At 35.4% G+C, this 20,755-nt stretch overlaps 1 protein-coding gene across 1 annotated transcript in view; it reads left to right on the forward strand.

The window, feature by feature from the left end:
- The window catches only part of LOC113226888 (ATP-binding cassette sub-family G member 4), a 69,386-nt gene extending 57,283 nt beyond the window's left edge, over positions 1 to 12,103 (forward strand). The window contains exons 4-11 of the mRNA XM_026459684.1: positions 1,512 to 1,657; positions 4,769 to 5,007; positions 5,763 to 6,013; positions 6,260 to 6,428; positions 6,584 to 6,684; positions 7,481 to 7,636; positions 8,330 to 8,535; positions 10,547 to 12,103. Coding sequence (XP_026315469.1) covers positions 1,512 to 1,657; positions 4,769 to 5,007; positions 5,763 to 6,013; positions 6,260 to 6,428; positions 6,584 to 6,684; positions 7,481 to 7,636; positions 8,330 to 8,535; positions 10,547 to 10,688 — 1,410 coding nt within the window. The 3' untranslated portion in view covers positions 10,689 to 12,103. The remainder of the gene's footprint in view (positions 1 to 1,511; positions 1,658 to 4,768; positions 5,008 to 5,762; positions 6,014 to 6,259; positions 6,429 to 6,583; positions 6,685 to 7,480; positions 7,637 to 8,329; positions 8,536 to 10,546) is intronic.
- Positions 12,104 to 20,755: the final 8,652 nt, after the last annotated feature.

Raw genomic sequence — 20,755 nt, forward strand, 5'->3', positions numbered from 1 at the left:
CGTGACACGGACAGATAATTTAATAAAAATTATGACGTTGGCGCTAAAGATTTACTAAAACAATTTAAAAAACTTGCGATGTATTTTATTTCGAAGGGTAACAAATTGCATTTAAAATAGTCAAATTTACTACACCTTAACCTTAATGCCGCCCAGCATTTTATGTGAGCATTACCGCATTTCGGTTTTGAAGGGTACTGGTACAATTACAGGCACATGGGACTTATCAACTTATGTCTCAGGGTGACAGACGCAGTGGCAGCGTCCCTCATATATATAATGCAAACCATGAGATACTACATACATAATCGCATACAACATTAATTAAGTAGCAGTAGAGTTCCTTGTGAAAGAGTTCGTCTAGGGAAGTACTGCCACCTTACCTATTTCTGCCGCCAAGCAATAATGTCAGCGTTGCTGTGTTCCGGTTTTGAAGGGTAAGGGTGCTGGTGAAATTACAGGTACATGGGACTTGTCAACTTATGTCTCAGGGTGAGGGGCGCAGTGGCAGTGTCTCCAGATCTTTGCGATTTAAAGCTCTAAGGACATTGCAATTGTTCTGGACAGGCGTGTAGCTTACCATCAGGCGCACGACTTGTTTGTCCCATCACTCAATATTATAAAAAAAGTAATAAATTCTAGTTCACGTGGATTTTTTTTATAATATCAGGTGATGGGACGAACAAGTCGTGTGTAATTAATATTTTCGCACTTTCATAAACCGGAGTATAAAATTTATAAAACAAAGTAACAAAAACTATGTCAATGCCGTGCCATATGTTTACCCATGAATCACATGAAATTCATTCCAGAAAAAGTAATTTGAGTTTAGTTATTACCTCAACAAAACTATGACGTTTATCATAGTTTTGTTATGTTTATGATGTCATATGCGATATAGTTATTACGTTTGTCTTCCATTCAATTCTAGACACTTTAAACAATAAAATAAAAGTCAAAGTCTAACAATCTCTATTCCATTGGTAAGAAAATTACTTGAAATCTTCATATTAATTAAACTCTACTGCTCCTTTGTAAGTCAGGTTCCCTTGAGAAGAATGAGCAAAAAGCTCTAGGAGTTGCTCTTTGTAAATGAACATTTGTACACGTTTATCATTTACAATATTTATTTCAAACATCATAAATCGAGACTACCTGCAAGAGCTAAATGAGTTACTACCACGGATTTTTGTCATCCAAGAACGCAGAAGTTGTATAAATAACCTTTAGTATAAAGTTTTGTTTCACTATCATTTTGAACCTCGTGAATGGCAAATTTTGAATGTCAACCGGAATTTTATTATAGAAGCGTATACATTGTCCCTTAACATGAATTTGTGATTTTTGTAAAGACGACTGTCAAGAGCAGGTAGTTTATTTTTATTCCTCGTTTTAAATAGCCTTAACACTTAACGTAAATGACATATTCATAAATGTACTGTAACACTAGTGGAAGAATTTTAGTTTCTTTAAGCTTGTTTCTCAAAGCGTACATAACATTTAAATTCCAGATAGAAGACATCCTCACAAGCCTAGGGCTGTACGAGCACATGAACACAAGAGCCGCACAACTCTCAGGAGGACAGAGGAAAAGACTCTCTATTGCACTAGAACTGATCAACAATCCTCTTATAATGTTTTTGGATGAACCTACTACGTAAGTTTTTACAGATGCTTATACTAATTTTAAAACGAAAAGATAATGGATTATTGAGGTCGAAGTTGCCGATTTTTCCTTCTTCGGTCGAAGGCCATGACTCACAGAAACACTGCTGTATATTACGTTGTTGATCTATCCACGTCGTTTTTTATAATATCCACGTGATATGCACAGAAAAGGAAAAAGAGTTTAAGACGATTATGAGAGGTAACGCGGAAAGTACTAGATGAAGAAATTCCTAAATATACGACAGCACTAGGGTTGGGCCTGTCTCCAATAAGGGACTGGGATTTTTAGCTTTTAACTCTACGAATATGGAATAGTTACTTAGATGGAATTATTAGCCTTGATAGAGTTGATTAGTTATATTAGCATTACCAAACCAGTTTATTTGTGAAAAAATGATTAGCACATCTAAGCACGTATCAAATAGCGAGAACGCAAAAACTGCTTTAATAATTTGTCAACTGATTTTAGGTTTATCTAGATAAATAGATATTTTAAGTTTATCTAGATAGATAAACCTAGATTCGGTGCCGACCTGGTCTTCAATTCCGAAAAAAACATATTTCTTAATGTACACTACTGTCACAATAAAACATTACGAATTAAGAACCTCCTCCTTTTTTGAAGTCGGTTAATAATAGTTTCAGGGTGCCGATGAAAGAGTGTTTAATTATTCTACCTGTAACGGACTAAATCAAACTGGTGTTGTTGACAACTACTTCAAGTTCAATTAAAATCTAAAGAACTTAGGCACAGTCAGTTTAGACACTGTTAATACTGCAGTGTTCCTAGCTTCTACAGTGAGCTTAGAACAGCTTACTTAGTTCATAGACTGCTCAATACGCTACCATTGCATCTAAGACAGTAAAGTCACAAAAATCTTTAAAAAAATTCATCGTAATGGCACTTTCGAGCACACCCTGTATGTATACGCGCGTCTCACTTTGCGAATCGAACCGGTTTTTATTGCGTCGAGTGCACGCTACCGGTTTTGCTACAAGGCGATAGCTTATGTAATTTTTGACATTGTACATCGTGGTATTTATCCTCTTTTTTCCTATATCTATGTATTTATCGGTGCAAAGGTTCCAATGACGTGATACTTTGTTATGCTAAGTAGTTTATTGTTGTTAAAAGGAGTTGCAACACTCAGACATATCCGGCTACGTTTAAGAGAGCATGAGGCGTTGGTGATTTGTTCTAAAGAAAAAAAAATATCCTTTTGAAACCACTATATATTTTGATGTTAAATTTAATATTTTTTCAAAATCACACGTCACGCTAGTCGTCGTATCAGAAGAAGACGCCGAGATCTCCATAATGTTGTCATGATATAAAGTTACTTATTTTTTAATGTTTCTGCTGTCAACACAACACAATAATTGAGGAGCGTTTTCACAAAGCGATACAACAAACAAAAATTCTATTTTACTTTTTTTGGCGTTTCGTGTATTGTATTCATAGCCGAACATGACGGTATTAACGAATTTTCTGAAAACGACTTATAAACCTTTTAAAAAATACAGCAAAGTTCACGAGATTTTTCAAAGTGATACATCTACATGGAGCGTATTTTTTCAAAACGATACATCATTCGAACCGACAGACGATATACAGTTTTATGTTTGGTTAGAAAACCAGAGTGGCCGAGGAGCTAATGAGATAGCATCGGCACTTAAACATTATTTGAAAAAGATAGAAGAAGTATGTTTTAGGGATAAGAAAAAGAATTTGAAGCTTGAACTGTATTCCGATTCTTGTAGCAGTCAAAATAAAAATTTCATTATGTTAACCATGTTGGCAAATTTCATGGCTACTAGTAAAGTTTTTAATAAGCTAAGCTACATTTTTCCTATTCGAGGCCACAGCTTTATGCCTCCAGACAGAGTATTTGGTAGGGTTGAGAAGGACTACAGAAGACGTGAAGTCATTGTGTCACCAAAAGAATATTATGCAATTTTAAATAATCATGGCCAAGTCAACGAATGGGGTAAAGATTGGTTTACTTATGACATGAAAGCGAAGGCCAAAGAAATCATAAAGGCAAAACTGCCATTTAAAATATCTCAAACACGAATAATACACATTACTACAGTTGCATCCCGTACTTTAAAAAATATTGAAGTTAGTGTTCAAAACACATATTGTGCTGCGCCAGTAACTGTAGAAATAAAGAAGAAAGGCGTAAAATCATTTCTGCGATTTGATTGTGTTCAGTTACCTAAAACCAACATGGTGTCAACAAAAAAGAGAGCAGACGTTGAAAATCTACTTAAATTTTGCGATATTTCTGATAACCTTGATGCTCAGGCCTTTTATGCAGATGTGCTCCAGGGTTCTGGTCCCGATGACGATAACATTCGACGAAACTACGATGATGAAGAACCAGTAATTTAATATTCAAATTCAATTAATATTATCGGAGTTTTATTAAAGCGAGACATCAATGATTGATGTATCAAAGTTGAAAAAACTCGTAGTTTTGTGATCTCATTATTTCAGTTGATTTTTTATTACTATTGTTTTTTTTATAAAATAATAATGTGTTAGTAAAATACCTACCAAATTAATTTGCATTTTCATTTAATTCACCCAACCAAAGCTAAATAAATAAATAAATTCATTTATTGAAAAAAATACTATTTTAAGATGTATCATTTTGTGAAAACGCTCCTCAATTACGCTGAATGTTTTCTATTTACAAATATAATAATTGAAAATTTGTTATATTTGTTACAAATAGCAAACGGACACGTGATCTATACTGGTTATGCTCAACCATCGTCTGAAGTACGCGGTGACAGTGTCCGTCTGAAATATGCACTGAGGATCTCATTACGAATAGAATTGCTCACGCCGACACGTTCTTTTTGATGCATCGAATTGTTAAATCTTTCAATAATTCAATACAGCCAACAGGGAAGTTTATTACTGCACACACGCAAATAAGACCACTTTAGGCATAAATCAACGCTACAGCCAGTCTCCTTGATTACTAACTTACTATACATGACCTCATCTAATGCCAGCCCACCTACTAAATCTGGCAATTTACATTTGTGATTTGGAACTATAATAACATTTTTTTTTCTCAATTTTCAGAGGTCTTGACAGCTCTTCCTGCACACAAGTTGTCCAACTTTGCCGAAATCTAGCCCATCAAGGCCGTACAATTGTATGCACTGTCCATCAACCTTCAGCGTCTCTCTTTGCTCTCTTCGATCATGTCTACGTCCTAGCAGCTGGACTATGTCTTTACCAGGGCACCACAAATAACCTTGTGCCGTATTTGGAGCAAGCTGGAGTACCTTGCCCTATCTATCACAATCCCGCTGATTATGGTAAGTTTTTTTATCGTATCTTTCAAGTTAAATAAATATAAAAATCAGTGATAGAAGCTGTTACCCCCGCTCTGGATGTTACTTGGTGTAACAAATTTCGTTGGCCATTCAACGTAGTAATGCTGCCAGTGTTATGGGGGCGTTTGAACCAAGTAGGATTCAGAGAGGTCCATTTCAAAGTTATATTGAGAAAAAATGGCTAAGTCTGGCAAATTGCATTATTGATTTTTGTGTGACTGATTTATATTTGTGTCTACCTGATGGAGCTTAAGTTGCGGATTGACATTTGTAATTAATTTAATTTTTGGATTAATAAATTTGATTTTTATTAATATAAATAAATATAAGTCAACATCAGATACGTTGCTCTGATCCCAAAGTAAGTAGCTAAAGAACTTGTGTTATCGAAATCGGAAACAACGATGGTACCACAAACACTCAGACCCGAAGCAATGCAGAAAGCAATGTAAAAAAACTCTACACTGACCAGCCGGGGATCGTACCTCAGAGAGGGCGTTACCATGAAAACCTGTATGCAAACCACTCGACCACCGAGGCGTCTAAGTTGATAACTAATGTTGTAGTAGATGAACTTAGCGTATCGACAACAATTGGAAGTAACTGTGTGATATGTATGATCATACATACATATGTATGTATATGTATGTATGATCCGAACTTCCGTGTACTGTCGACGTGCGTAATATACAAAGTAAGTTAGAGGAAGCTCATCAATACATACGAATATTTTTCAGTAATCGAATTAGCATGTGGAGAATACGGCGACGATAAAATCCAAATCCTCACAACGAAATCAGAAAACGGAAGAGCACTCAACTGGTTCGAACACCCCAACTCCATTCAGTCTATGGAAGCTTTGAGGAAGCAGTATCCGCTCAGCTTGCTAAAGGAAGAAGACGCGTACAAAGGTGATGAGGAAACGTCACAGTCAAACCAAAGATGCGTACTGATCAAGAGAGGATTTTTGAAGGCGAAACGAGACTCGGTAATAACTTTTAACAAACAATATTACCCAAATGTCAATAACATTATATTTAACAAACTATACCCAACTTTGAGAAAGGAAAATGTGCTTCTCACCTTTCAGCTATTGAGTTACCTACCTCTATGAATTTTGTGATTAGTTTTGCTTAGAATGGGTTACTTTTTTTTTATATAATACTTGCCTCGAATAAAAAACAGACCCGTTATTTTTAGGAATAAATAAATGCTAATAATTTCATGTTTGCAGACAATGACCCATCTACGTCTGATAGTGAACGTCGTAGTGGGCATAATGCTGGGTAGTTTGTTCATCAACTCGGGTAACGAGGGGTCAAGAGTATTAGAAAACTACAATCTTCTCTTCGCCATTCTCATGCACCACATGATGTCGCCTATGATGCTTACCATTCTTACTTGTAAGTCTTCTATTTGTGTTAAAGTCTTCTAAAGAATATACCTATCAGGGAATCCTTCCGCCATGTCCCACACCTGTAAATTAACATCATCATCATCAATAACCAAATAAAATTGGTAAATTGAAATTTTCAATCATTCGTTTTTACAATTTCAGTTCCATCGGAGATGTCAGTACTGTCTAAAGAGCACTTCAACAGATGGTATTCGTTGGGTTCCTACTACATATCTATAACAATAGTCGACTTGCCTGTTTCGGTAAGTACTTGATAATATATATATATATTTAGACATTTTCAGATCATAAAATTAAAAAATATGTTAATTTCTGGATAAAGGTCTTCTTTTCTAAATACGAGACTTACCACACCTGCTGCCAAGTAAGATTAAGTAAGAATGATAATCAAAATAAAACTGAAATCCATTTTTAATATTTCTACGATCACAATCACAACGTTTAATATAAAGTAATTGGTTTCTTATCCATTTTTTTGGGATATTAAGTGACGGAACGCACAAGTCGTGCATCTGGTGGTAAGGGATCCGCCCATCCATCACAGTTGCAGTGCTACTCAGAACTATAAATCCCAATTCATTGAATTATACGTCTCATGTGCAGAGATGCTTTACAATAATATAAAATGAAAAGGCATTTAATTCTCCATAAATGATAAGAAACACAATACTTAAAAAACGAATAAAAAAAAAACAATTGAGTGATATGGACAAAAAGGTTGACTCAGCATTTCTGATTTTCAGTCTTCACTGGATTTTCAGTCTTTATCGGTTGAAATTGGTTCGGTTACAGACTTTCCATGGACGAACTCTTTCACAAGAGCTCTACTACTACAAGATCATGTTCAAAAAATTAAACATCATTGCTATTCCCAGCCCTTGTCCCTTTATGGCGTATAGTTAAACCATAATTAAGAGTGACGTGGTCCTTTTCACGGCAAAATCGTACTCTTTTACCTCTATCAATAATAAGAAGTGTAACATATTCACTTTCTCTTATACCTATAACATTATTATTAATCACGAAATCTATTTCCAGATAGTTTCATGCTTCATCTTCAGCGTGATAATCTACGTGATGTCCGGACAGCCGCTGGATATCACCAGGTTCTTAATGTTCTTCGCCATCTCGTTGTACACCGTGCTCGTCGCGCAAAGCGTCGGCCTGATGATTGGCGCTGCCTTTAACGTTGTTGTGAGTATCATGTTACTTGAAGTAGCAACTTTGGGCATGTTAGAAGCTTGGGATCATTGGGAATTGCAAAATCTACGAATATTTCTATCCTAATTCAGAAAATCCAATTCCACGTCCCGTATACACCCGTTAAATTTTATTAAAAATGAAAGGAATGGGTAGCAAGGACGCGTGCATCTTCAGACCTTAAGTAATTTTTTTGCTTATTTCAAAGTGACCCTTATTTCGCGGTAACCTATCACAAACTCGAACAGTTTTTTGTCCGAATTTTCATTACACCGAAAACCGAATTATAACGAAACAGTTATTCTTTCAGGATATGTTGAATGTTTATCGCAAAGACACGATTAGGTTCGGTTAGGTTAGGTTAAGTTAGGTTTAAAAGAAAAAACATTTTCCTCTCATTATTACTTTCGAGGTTATGAAATTTCGAGCAAACGTTTCTGGAAAATGTAATTTCGGACTACTGATAGACAACCTTATTTCGTATCAAAATTACTGATAACAAATTACTTTTCCAATTAAAACATACAAGTAGCTTATTTATTAACAGTACACAAAGGTAGGCCCTCAGTCATTTTCTCTGACATATTAAATCATATTCTTCATTAACGTTTATTTTGTCTAAAGTATCATGAGCTACAACTTTAAAGAAATCCCTATTAATAAAACTTGTTATCATGTTATACCTAGAACGGCACGTTTCTTGGCCCGACCATCTCAGTGCCAATGATGATGTTCGCTGGGTTTGGTGTGACCCTCCGCGACCTGCCCACGTACCTGTACTGGGGGTCATACGTCTCGTACTTGCGCTATGGACTGGAAGGCTTCATTGGCGCTATTTATGGACAGGACAGACCAAATCTTGAGTGTAATGAAGCTCTTTACTGTCATTATAGGTGAGTTATCGCATAAATGGATTTTGATATTTTCCTGATCTACCTTACGTTCTATCGAGTAAAAAGTGTAAAATGGATAATTATTGTATCTGAAATCCCTTCAAATTATAATTATGTCCTTTTGTATATTTCGTAATTTGAATCTATTTAATTACTTAGGTAACATTTACGCGAGCTGCATACTATGCCGCCTTAAACATTTCTATAGTCTGTTTTTTTTTTAAGACGGAGTAAAATGACAGTGCATTGCCCAAAAATGTTACCCGCTTGCGAGCAGCTAGTGATTGCAGTCGATAAATGTTCTATCAACAATCGACTGAATATTAGTCACGCTTATGGAATAAATAGCCGAACTTGTTTCATTTGAATTATCCTCGACCCATTTTATTCATCCAATTACTGAACATAACCTCATTAAAATTGTCAATTTTATAAGTTCATACTGTATTTAGATTGAACTATGTTTATGAAAAATACGAAGAGGAGACATATTTTAAAGTTTTTCAATTCAATTCAATACAGATAATCAAATCCGGCTATTCTTGTTAAAATGTATATGAATAAAAATTTATCTCGATACTAGCAGGTCAACTATCAAAAGAAGAATAAACAATAAGGCGTTAACGCAATTAGTAACCATTAGAACGTCGTAAGTTTCACATTTCAGTCATTTTTGACAAAATTTTATCTTCTTTCACAATCTATCGATAAAACTATCGACAACAACTACATAACTATTTAAAATTTTATGAAAACTGGTAGCCCTACAAATTTCATTTTACTCCGTCTCCAAAAAAGACAGACTATAAGTGATATAGAACAACGTACTATTACGTTGTTTATTTATTTGTTATTTAATCTAAAAACGTAAGAGAACTATTAGGACATACAAAATCTTCATAGTGACGTCATTACTTTACAACATATGAAAATATTAAACCTTAGCGACACGCAGTATCGATACTTCACAGGATAAACAAGCATTACTCACACATACAAATGATCGCTGGCATACACGCGCAACGTCGCCGGGCAGTTTATATTCGTTAACATTTATTGATGTCGGTATCATTATTTGTTACATTCATTTATAAGCCAGTCGAAGTGCATTAGAATATGAGAAAAATATCTGCGCCAGCAGCGCATCAATCGGCAAAAGCACGATCCTCGTGCGAATGTATTAAATTATAAACGACTCACGTATTATTGCATGTTCTTTCCCATGACAATCACAAATCTCTCTAATTTCGTGAAAAATTCACTTAATGATCGTAGTCAGGATAACAACAAACTTTAGAAAAAAATGTACAATTCGCCAACAATAGAAAAGGCGTCTCACGGCTACGCCACACGGAGGGAAAATTAAAATAATTAGGTACATTTAACTGCAACTCACAATCAATTTAAGTTAACAAATTCTCAAAATATGTCCCATTCTGTATACTAATACAAACTCTCACTTGATAATTTCGCTTCCTGGTTTAAACTTTCACCATGAAAACATAAATAAATCATCTTTTCACGGTGAATGTGTAAAATAATACGTCTAAGTTCAGTTTGTAATATCCTGTAAACTAAATCTTCTACAGGTTCATTTTCGTGAACAAAACTTCAAAATAAATGTTAAATTTCATGGCCTTCCTTATATTTAAGATGCCATGTCATTTAGAAGGAAACTATCCTTATTATTGAGACTTTTGATTAGTATAGTAAAATTATAGGTGTTGTTTTTCACATTTAGCGGGCTCGATACCAGTTCAGACAGGCGATTATTTAAAAATCTTTGAATGCAGTTCGAATTGTTTTTAAAATCAAAATGAAGTCTTCTTTCACTAAAATTTTCTATCTACCCTAAATATAGGGTACTTTCAAACCGTGAGACAAAGCCGTGGGATGCCCTGTGTATGTTTGTTTCTTCAATATATTCAGTACCTATCATGTTTGCAGCAAAAATATAATCAACCACTTATATTACTACCTGTTTACATTGTGTATCATTATTTTCCACCAGGTATCCCCGTCAGTTCCTAGAAGAGATCGCCATGTCACCAGATATGTTCTGGTGGGACGTTCTAGCCCTCACCGTGACCCTCTTCGTCCTCCGCATAGCAGCTTTCATTCTTCTGAAATGGAAACTTAGCGCCGTTCGATAATCTTTCTAGAGTCTTCTACAATATTGTGAAACCTCCTAGAACATGGTGAAACTATTTAAAAGCTTCTAGTATTCATTTCTACACAGACTGGGACGTACATAAGTAGATTGAGGGCGCAAATAAAAGATGTGTGGTAGTAAAATTTTTAAAATTTGTGCAACATTTTTGGATGGGAATATTATATTAATAAATATTATAGAAAAGTCAATATTATCAATGGCAATTAATACGATTTGGTCAAATATAATATAATAGTAATTTTAAGAAATATGAGATGTGTTAATAAGTCACAAATTGCGCTTTTAATTTTATTTTTTTATAGATACAGTAGAAACCATTTATTGCAACGCCACCTCACAAAAATACACAGAAAGAAAGAATATGTAATATAAAACCAAAAATAATATAACAAAACACAAAGAAGGAAACATCAAATTTTAAATAGTCAACACAAGTTGAATTACTGTCTTATATCGACTGTGGTGTATCCAAAATGATCCACTCAGCTAATGCTACATATAAAAAATCTAATACGATATTACAGGGTTCAAATAATGCAGCTGTGATATTGCTCCGATACGGTATTTATTTGTAATTTTAAGACTTGAATTTCTTGCCCAAAATATATACGTAGTAAAAAATTTCAATTTAAGGATTTTTTAAGAATTCAATCCTATATTCTTTGAATTGTTTTTATTTTAACTCATCCCTAATAACCCTAAAAATTGTATTTCAAATGATAATGGAGTTTCATGTTTTACAAATACCTATTAGATTAAGGCAACTTCTAGTGACGTAACTACATAGTTATTGATAGACCACAACATTACGAAAATTGGTCTTTCTTTCAAGATGGCGGGTTCTTGATATTATGGTTGACTCTTTTCAAGTTACTTAGGATTTAAGATAATTTTAGCATTAAGCAAAATCGCGCTCTATGTGATATTACACATATCATTTTGTTACTTAAAAACCAGAAATGAAAGAGGATAGATACAAACACATTATGTTTACTTATGATCCATCTGAAAACATTTCTGTGTTAAAGTTAGTTTATACGCGTATGCAGTAAAGCGGGATTTCACTTTCTCGCATGTTGGACAGTAGTGAAGTTTGACATAAAGCGTATCTACCTACGATGTAGGATTGATAATGTACACAAAAATTTGTGTTTACGTAGTAAATATAACTGTTGCTCATTTTTATTATTTATTTATCGTAGTACTTAGTTTAGACATAGAATAAATAGTTTCTAGGAATTTTGTACACTCATTGCCATATTTAGGGGTATACTAATAAAAAGTATACTGAAACATTTAATTTGAAAAAGGAACGGCTTTAATCGTCTTTTAATTTCGATTAAACGCTCTAGTAGACGTCGCCAGTTGTTTATAATAAAGGCTTTATCATAATTCAACCTTTTTTAGCTTTTCTTTGAATATGTCATGTTATACATACCATAAATAGCAGGGATTAAGGAATTAAATGGTAAATAGACAAGTGTATAATTGTGTATTTCAGATTTGATGTAATTGACTATTTTGCATTATGAGTCAATAAAGTTTTTAATAATAAAATTTCTTCAATTCCACTCCGTCCTATTGAAATTAATTATCTATTGAGTTTTAGGTTTACCCCAAACGTAATCGATAATATACCACTGTATAATAAAATGGAACAAGAATTCCATATAACATTGTTATGAATAATATATTCCGAAATGGAGTAAATGTATCAAACATCTTGTATACCACGTGCCATCAATGTAGATCAGCCAAATACTGGGAACAATTAAAAGTTACTTATAACTATGTATGTGAAATGTTCATCTTAATACATCCAACTGCCGTGCACAAGAGTTAAATGATGCCTTATACTATTATACTGACACAATATATTTGCACAATATAATTAATCTACAAGGAAGGGCTTACAGTTTAATGACGCTTAATGACGTGGTTTAATGAGTTTTTGGAAACTTCTCCGGCACACATACAACCCTACAAGCTGCATATGTATGTATACATGTATGTATAGTCTGTATTTTTTTAATGGAGTAAAATGACAGGTCATTCGGTTCCGGCGGACAGGAAGGAGGGTGCTGGCCTCCCTCTCCCGCTCCGCAGCTTCCTTCTGCGACATTACTCGTTCGCAGAAAGATGCTACCTCCGCCCGCGACCTGTCGCTTGTCGCGGCAACCAGTTCACGGCGTCCATTGGTCCAGGCTGGGCACACCTGCAGCGTGTGCTGTGCCGTGTCTTCGCAGCAGCCTCAATGGTGACATACGGTTGTCGGTTCCCTCCTGGCTATACGACACAGGTACTTTCCGAAGCATCCATGCCCGAAAAACACCTGCAATAGCCGGAAAGTCAAGGACTCATGCGCCCCGTCCATCCAGTTTTCAAAAATCGTACGGATAGCCTCCACAGTCCTGCTCCCAGCTCTGGGTTGGCAGCCGTTCCCATCAAACGAGGGATCATGCTAGTAAAATACTGGAGGAAATTTCATCGAGAGTCGAGGACGAGACCAAGATACTTCATTGTGGGCTCGACTCCGATGCGAGTCTCATCGATAGTGATATGAGAACCCCTGTAGTACTGTAGGCCGGGGCAGTACTTCCCTGGACGAACTCTTTCACAAGGAGCTCTGCTGCTGCTAAAAAGTTATTCTGAGTTTGGTGTTAAATAAGCGTGTTAAAATGTAAAACATTAGAATTTTTATCCCCTGTGATAGGAACTACCCTTAATTACTGTGTTTATGTTTACTAATTGCAAATATGACGTGACAATTTCAAGTATATTTTGTTTACCTATGAAATAAAGATGTATTTAAGTTTGACTTTACTCCGAAAGGGGACAGGCGTGTGGCGTAACCTGAGGCGTGATTTATTCATTTCTTTAAATAAAAATAGTAACAACATAAACAAATGGTAATGATAGCCTACGCACTGGTATAATTATTTAAAAATTAATTTAATAGTACGTAACATGGTCACTACTGGCATGGGACCTTAAAAGGGCTCAACACTTTGGTATGTCTAAAAGTTAAAAACAAACATTTTACACAAAATAAATAGATAATTTTGCTCTTACAACATCAAACATTAAAGAGGCAAGATGTAAGTGTCTGCGAGATTTCATATATATATTTTTTAATGTATATATGGAACCTTTTAATATTTTGTTATTAAAGATTCCATATGATGACAAGAAAAAAAAATATTTATGATGATACAGTCAGAACACTCCCCTTTTCCCACTGACCTTTCCTATACAAAGCAGCACCCGCAGGTTCTATCTTACAGTCTACGCCCTTCTTTCTGGCTGTAGTGTTCAGTAGCATTCTGGGCCGAGGTCCATGCCCACTTGTGCACCCTCACGCCATCTGGTTAAATTTTTAAACGGATTAAGAGCCTTAAAAAAACAAACCGCATCTTTTGCTCGTCATTTCTCGTAAGGTGCGATAGTAATCAACATGAACTGTGGTTATTCTTAGTTTAAAACACGGTTAAGAAGTGCAGTTTGGTAGTTAATTATAACTGAGTTAAGATGTGATTGCGTAAATTGGTGTTGTTTATTATTGATAATTATTATTAGCGGATAAAGTCGATTTTGTATGTTCTGAAATGGTTTGCATTACGTAGTTTTTAAGCTCAGGTGACAGAGGAGATACAGCTGAAAAAGCGGTTCGGGGGCGAACCTGCAGGAAGCGAATGCGCTGGACCTGTCACACAGGAGTCCCAAGCGAAGTTTGGGGCGAAATAGCGGAGCGCATTATATGGGTCACATATATTATATGGGTCACTTATATTATATGGGTCACATATATTATATGGGTCATGTGGCCTGAAATAAATAAATAAATAAAAAAAATTATCTTAAATATACACATATTTCGAATGAACGCTACTCAATAATGTACTCCGTTATAAACTAGAATACCTACACCATTGACCTACTGACTATTGAGTTGTAAACGTCTATTTGGAGTCTATTTAGATTTATTAACTGGTTGTCAATTAAAAAAAGAAATCTTGCTGTTTGTCTTCTCTCACCATAATACTGTAAATGACGGTTCATATAAATGAATCCTACAAAATCCAAAGCCAGTTTTTTAATTTCGTGCCCTCGTCCTTCTGGTTATGAGCCCAGGCATAATAGAGATAAGTTAATAAATGTATTTCCAGTATTGTCTGCATACTTTCAAAGATTTCGTTTGTGATACAAATTAAATCGGCGAATGGACGTTGGATCCCCGCGATAATGTTTTATTTTTTGCGTTTTACAATTTACGTTAATTTTCCTTTGCCTTACAAAATTAAGTAAATTGATTATTAGTTGTGTATTTGATGACACTATGTTAATGTTAGAAATAATCAATGAGTTTCGACCTACTTATATTTAATATTCAAAGCTGACGAGTGGTAAGTTGTGGTGTGGAAATACCAACTGCTCGGCTTTGTTTATCAATAGCTGATTTCGTTTTGCTTCATATCGGGGACCGGCCTAAGCGGGAGAAAGAATCGCGAACTCAACACGCACCGACTGGTAATTTTACAATTCAGAACCAAGTGCTCTAATAATAATTCTATTTAAGTTGCTTGTTAATAATACGAGGGATGTGCGATGTTGAATAACACGTCGATATAGTCCATCACAGTGTTTCTAACAATAACGATCAAACTAGCGATGCACCAGCAATTGATAGATTAAACAAAATGATAAAATGTTACAATTACAACACTACCTACACATAGTTTCTCAAAGCACTCTTGTGATCTACTAATAAATTTGTGCCCACTTTTACTTTAAATTATCTAGAAACCTTCTTCGAGATATCTTGAGGGAATTTAAACTCTTAAAATATTCAATCGAATTAAATTCTATTAGATATCTTATAGTATATATGTATTAAGATATGGTTGTGCTGCTTGGGCTCTTTCGAACAAAAAAAAAGAATCATCAAAATTGGTTCACAAATATCCGAGTTATCGCGTAACATACACACAAAAAAAACATACAGACGAATTGAGAACCTCCTCCTTTTTTGAAGTCGGTTAAAAATGAAGATTATTTTGATTTGTGTCAAGTTCCATATAGTGGCTAACTAGGGGATGAATCCGGGTTCGCGCACTTTCCGGTAACCGATTTCAATAAAAAATTTCAAAAAAAAAAAAAATTAAAAAAATGGGAAATAGATGTAATTCCACGTACTTTTGAGGTCGGAGTACTCTGTACTGAGATTGTAGATTTTGAAATAAGATATTACAAAAAATGCTTGTAGAGGGGGTAGTACTTAGTTCTCTTTTAGCTGATTCCTAGTTTTGATAAAGAAAGCAGCGCTGCTGTACAGAAGTGCGAAATGCCACTCACTGTGGCTAACCAAAAATTGCAATCGCGCGTCTCTTGCGCTACAGTTTATGTCACAGCTACGTCGTGTTTATTTTTATTTTTTGCTTCACACGATGAATAAGAAGGACCCAATATAATTTTATCAATAATGTTAAACACTAGTATTTATGTGGTCTGTGGTTAAACTATAACCTGCAGTATGACAAAGCCGTTTTCCCGGTCGCCACAATTCCAATCGATTACAGAAGAAAAGATTCTCTAAGATGTGGTAAGATTTATGTATAAATTTTATAATTTCTTAGTTATCTTACTATATTCATTGTGACTGATTGATTGATTGATGATTCGTATACGTTTAATATTCTTTTTAATTTTTTTTCCACTGTTTTAACAAAATAAGTAAAAGTGCCCAATGTTATCTATCTATCTATCTACAACTCGAGAAATTTTAGTAGCACTTCAGAAGTGCACACAGAGCACCCCTTTTCCCACGGCGGCGCTATTTTGACGTTTCTTTGATCATCGTACGCGTATTGATTGGGGTAAAACACAGGCATTCCTGCAGAAATATCTTTGGAGCGCAACGCATAATGACGCACTACTTACTCTACATATACGATATTATAATGTACGTTAGAAATAATCTTTCTTCATTTGGTACTGTAAATGTTTCTGGCACCCCACTCCGCCGTACCGGGCGGTCATTTGGGAACAGTCCCCCGACGCATGGCACTTGCAGAGAAAAAGTGTCATCGGACCTACTTACTTTGAGCGTTTACTTGCTACACTCAGGGTCGTATTCTAGAACTCTACTCAATGCTCAAGTCAGGATTTGAGTATGGTTTAAAGCACTCGAAACCATACTCAAGTCCCTGCCATTAGGGTCGTATTCCCAGTACTTGTGTTTTCAGTGCAAGCCTGACTTGAGCATTGAGTAGAGTTCTAGAATACGACCCTCAGATTTGAACCGTCTGACGAAACATTTAGGCGCCGGCAGAAAGACCTTTTATTGAAAAATCCTTTATGCTCTGTAAATGAATTCATTGCCTTAAAATTGTAACGATATAGAGTATTTTCTATTTTATTCTAATTTTTGCCGCATTGACATCCTCTTGTTTAATTGTTATGACGATCTTTGATGGAGAATGATATTTGATATGTAATTTAATGACAACAATATTTTATAATGAATTGTTAATTTTCTAATTATTGTGTATTTTTCTTATAATTTTCATTTTTGTCTGAAGATCTCAATATAATTTCTTATACTTTGACATGTAGTGCAATTTATACTGTTATACTGTAAATATTTTTATATTTGAGAAATTAAAATCTAATTTGAACACGCCCTAATAAAATGAATAAATAGGAAATGAAACTATTTTTCCGGATTTAAATCGCGTATATTTGTAAAATGAATAAACTTCGTTTACATAATTTTATCAGCCGATTGATGTAAAACGAAAAACGTAATGCGATAATGTGTAATTTGATAAAAAATAATCAACTGTCCTCATTGACTTACCAAGGTCAATGACTGTCCTTAAACAATTCATAGATTTAGGCGTTACTTTGCTACCCAGTGTACCCTCGACTGAGCGTCAAACAATCAACAACTCGTGAGTATGCCTCAAAGAGAAGCGACACACGTGTCGGGTACATTTAATGGTGGTGGTCTTTGTGACTGTAGTTGCGCTAATATTATTTTGTTAATTTTATGCTGTGGAAAAATAAACAACAATAACGCAACCATTTTGCACGATTTAACCTTCAGTGTAGTTTACTTCCATTTTTATTTTTTATTATACAAAATTCCACTATCTATTGCACATATCCAATAGATAGTGGAATTTTATTTTGTAAATGATAGTGGAATTCTAAAAAATGTATGTACCTACATGTCATAACATGTTGGTACATTTTTTAAAATCTTTATTTAAGGAAGTTTTCTTTTATTAGAAAATGTCACCCCATATTGATAAACTCCTTAAACATTATCTACCGTCTTCGCTTAATTCCCACATCAACTAATCTATTAACAATTTTGCTTCCTTTGATCTTGGGGAAGATAAGAAAACGTTACATATGCACCCAACTCTGCCAAAATAAGATACTTCCGTCTTTCGGCTCCGTTCCGTACACACGCCATCAAGATATGGTATACATCCTCCACTATGTCACATTCAGTATGTCACAATTACTGGAACGGACCGTCGTCGTGCGCCTGATGGTAAACTTTAAATCGCAAAGATCGGAGGTGCACTGCCTCTGCGCCCATCACCCTGAGACATAAGTTGAAAAGCCCCATGTGCCTTTAATTTCACCACCACCCTTACCCCTGATAATCTCAGTACAGAGTACTAAAAAACCGACCTTAAAAGTACGTGGAATTATACATATAATTACCAAGTTTTATTGAAAGCGGTTACCGGAAAGTGCGTAAACCCGGATTCATCCCCTAGTTCGCCACTATACGGGACTTGACACAGAAGATAATAATAAAAATTGGTTCTCACTACTCAAAGTATATTGAGAGAGAAAAACGTCTTGAATTGGAGAATAGCAAAATCAGCAATTAAAATAATTGCTCCTTATAATAAAATTTAGGCGCTATTTATAAAAATGAATCTTCATGCGTGAACAGCCACCCTTAGAGGTGGATGATTTTCTTCAAAATTAAATGGGACCACTTTCCAACAAAAAGAGAATCATGAAAATCAGTTCACAAATACCGGAGTTATCGCGTAACATATATACAAAAAAAAACATACAGTGGAATTGAACACCTCCTCCTTTTTTTGAAATCGGTTAAAAACCGGAATAGTCATGCTCCCATTACTGCTTGGTGGCAAGACAGTATTGGAAAGCTTATTTGGAAAGGAGTCGACATCACAGACGAAATCGAGTCCCGAGGTAAGTTGGAGAGCAAAGCCAAATTGGCTTCAAAAAAGCTTGGAGTGCTCAATAGAGCGAAGCAGTACTTCTCACCAGGTTCCCGACTTTTGTTATATAAAACACAAGTACGGCCCCATATGGAGTTTTACTCGCATCTCTGGGCAGGAGCTCCAAAATACCAACTTGGCCCACTTCACTCCATCCAACGTATTGTCGATCACAAACTCACAGCCGGTATGGAGCACCTTAGCCTACGGAGAGACGTTGGCTCTCTGTGTGTGTTGTACCGTCTTTATAATGAGGAGTGCTCCGAGGAACTTTTCGAACTGGTGCCACCGTCTCGTTTCTACCATTGCACCTCCCGTCAAAGGAGTAGAGTTCATCCCCACATCTTAGATGCCTGGCATGGTAAGACCACGCGGGCATCTCGTTTGTTCCTTCTTCGAACCTACAAGATGTGGAATGATCTTCCTCCTGAAGTTTTTCCTTTGCGCTATGACATGGTTCTTCAAAAAGCGTGTTTACAGGGCTCTCAAAGGCTGGCAACGCATTGGCAGCTCATCTGATGTTGCAAATGTCCATGGGCGACGATGACCACCTCTCATCAAGTGGCTCGTCTGCTAATTTCCCTCCTTCTTTACATAAAAAAAATTCTGCTATTTATAGGCATGTGTCCGAATCGGACCCGAAATGCTGTGATTAAATTAGCTCTGCGCATATTGGCTCCGTCAAACCATGGAATCCGAAAGAGTCAAGGTTGCAACTTTTGTATCAAATGCTTCTACTACGCGATCGTTCATCAAAATACTGTTTCCAAATGAGGATGTGAACTACACTGTTTTTTACCACTTTTTGAAAGTGGTAAAAAACAGTGTAAAATCACCGCCTCAGTCGAGGCTTCGTTCGCTTGACAGTCCACCTCTTCGTTGTCAGCTATGCCAATATGTGATGGTATCCATTGTGAACTTATATCAAAATTAAGACTACGAAGTTCTAACAGTAGCCGAATTGTTATTCGACTACTAAATGCCACCGGGGCGCCTCTGGCTCCTTGAGTACATTTAATCAATTGTTGGAGAGCACTCTTCGAGTCAGTTCACGTTACTATCTTTTTGTAATCGATCGTTTATAAGAAAATGTTTTCTTTTTCTTCGATCCGATGGGACTTGAACCCATGGTGATCATGGGTTTGACGTACGCGAATGCTTCTACTATAGCAAAAAGTTCAGCTGACATTATTGACAAATTCATATTAAACATTGTTCTTAATTTTGTGTCGGCCTAAATTAAAAATTAAAAATGTTGTGATGTAATCTTAATTTGTGCCACACATAAATTTTTCCAGACCAGCCGATCTGACCGGCTCATCCAGAAATCTTTGGGGAGGCCTATGTTCAGTAGTGGACGTCTTCTAGCTGATATTGATGATGATAAATTTTTACATAGGGATATGCTATAAATATTAAAGGAGTGAACATTATGAACAACAATATACGATACTTATTAATAGGATTTGATAAAATATTAAGTATTATTAAGAAATACTCGTATAACACAAATGCGCTGTTAATTTTACTTTTTTATAAAAAAATATCATACGCTATTATCGGGCCCCAATAATAAGCAACTGAGATATTGTTCCAACACTGTATCCTATTTATGATTTGAAGGCTTGAATTTCTTAGTTGCAGCATGCATCAAGTTACAATTGCAATTTAGGACATTATGTAGTGATAAATTTAAATTTTTATAGCACAAAACTTTGATATAAAATAAAAAAGAAAACAAGAATTGCATTGATCTAATTTTCTATTTTTTCTC

The sequence above is a fragment of the Hyposmocoma kahamanoa genome, unplaced genomic scaffold (genome assembly GCF_003589595.1).
Source record: "Hyposmocoma kahamanoa isolate Upper Pololo Valley unplaced genomic scaffold, ASM358959v1 202, whole genome shotgun sequence".
Taxonomy (NCBI): domain Eukaryota; kingdom Metazoa; phylum Arthropoda; class Insecta; order Lepidoptera; family Cosmopterigidae; genus Hyposmocoma; species Hyposmocoma kahamanoa.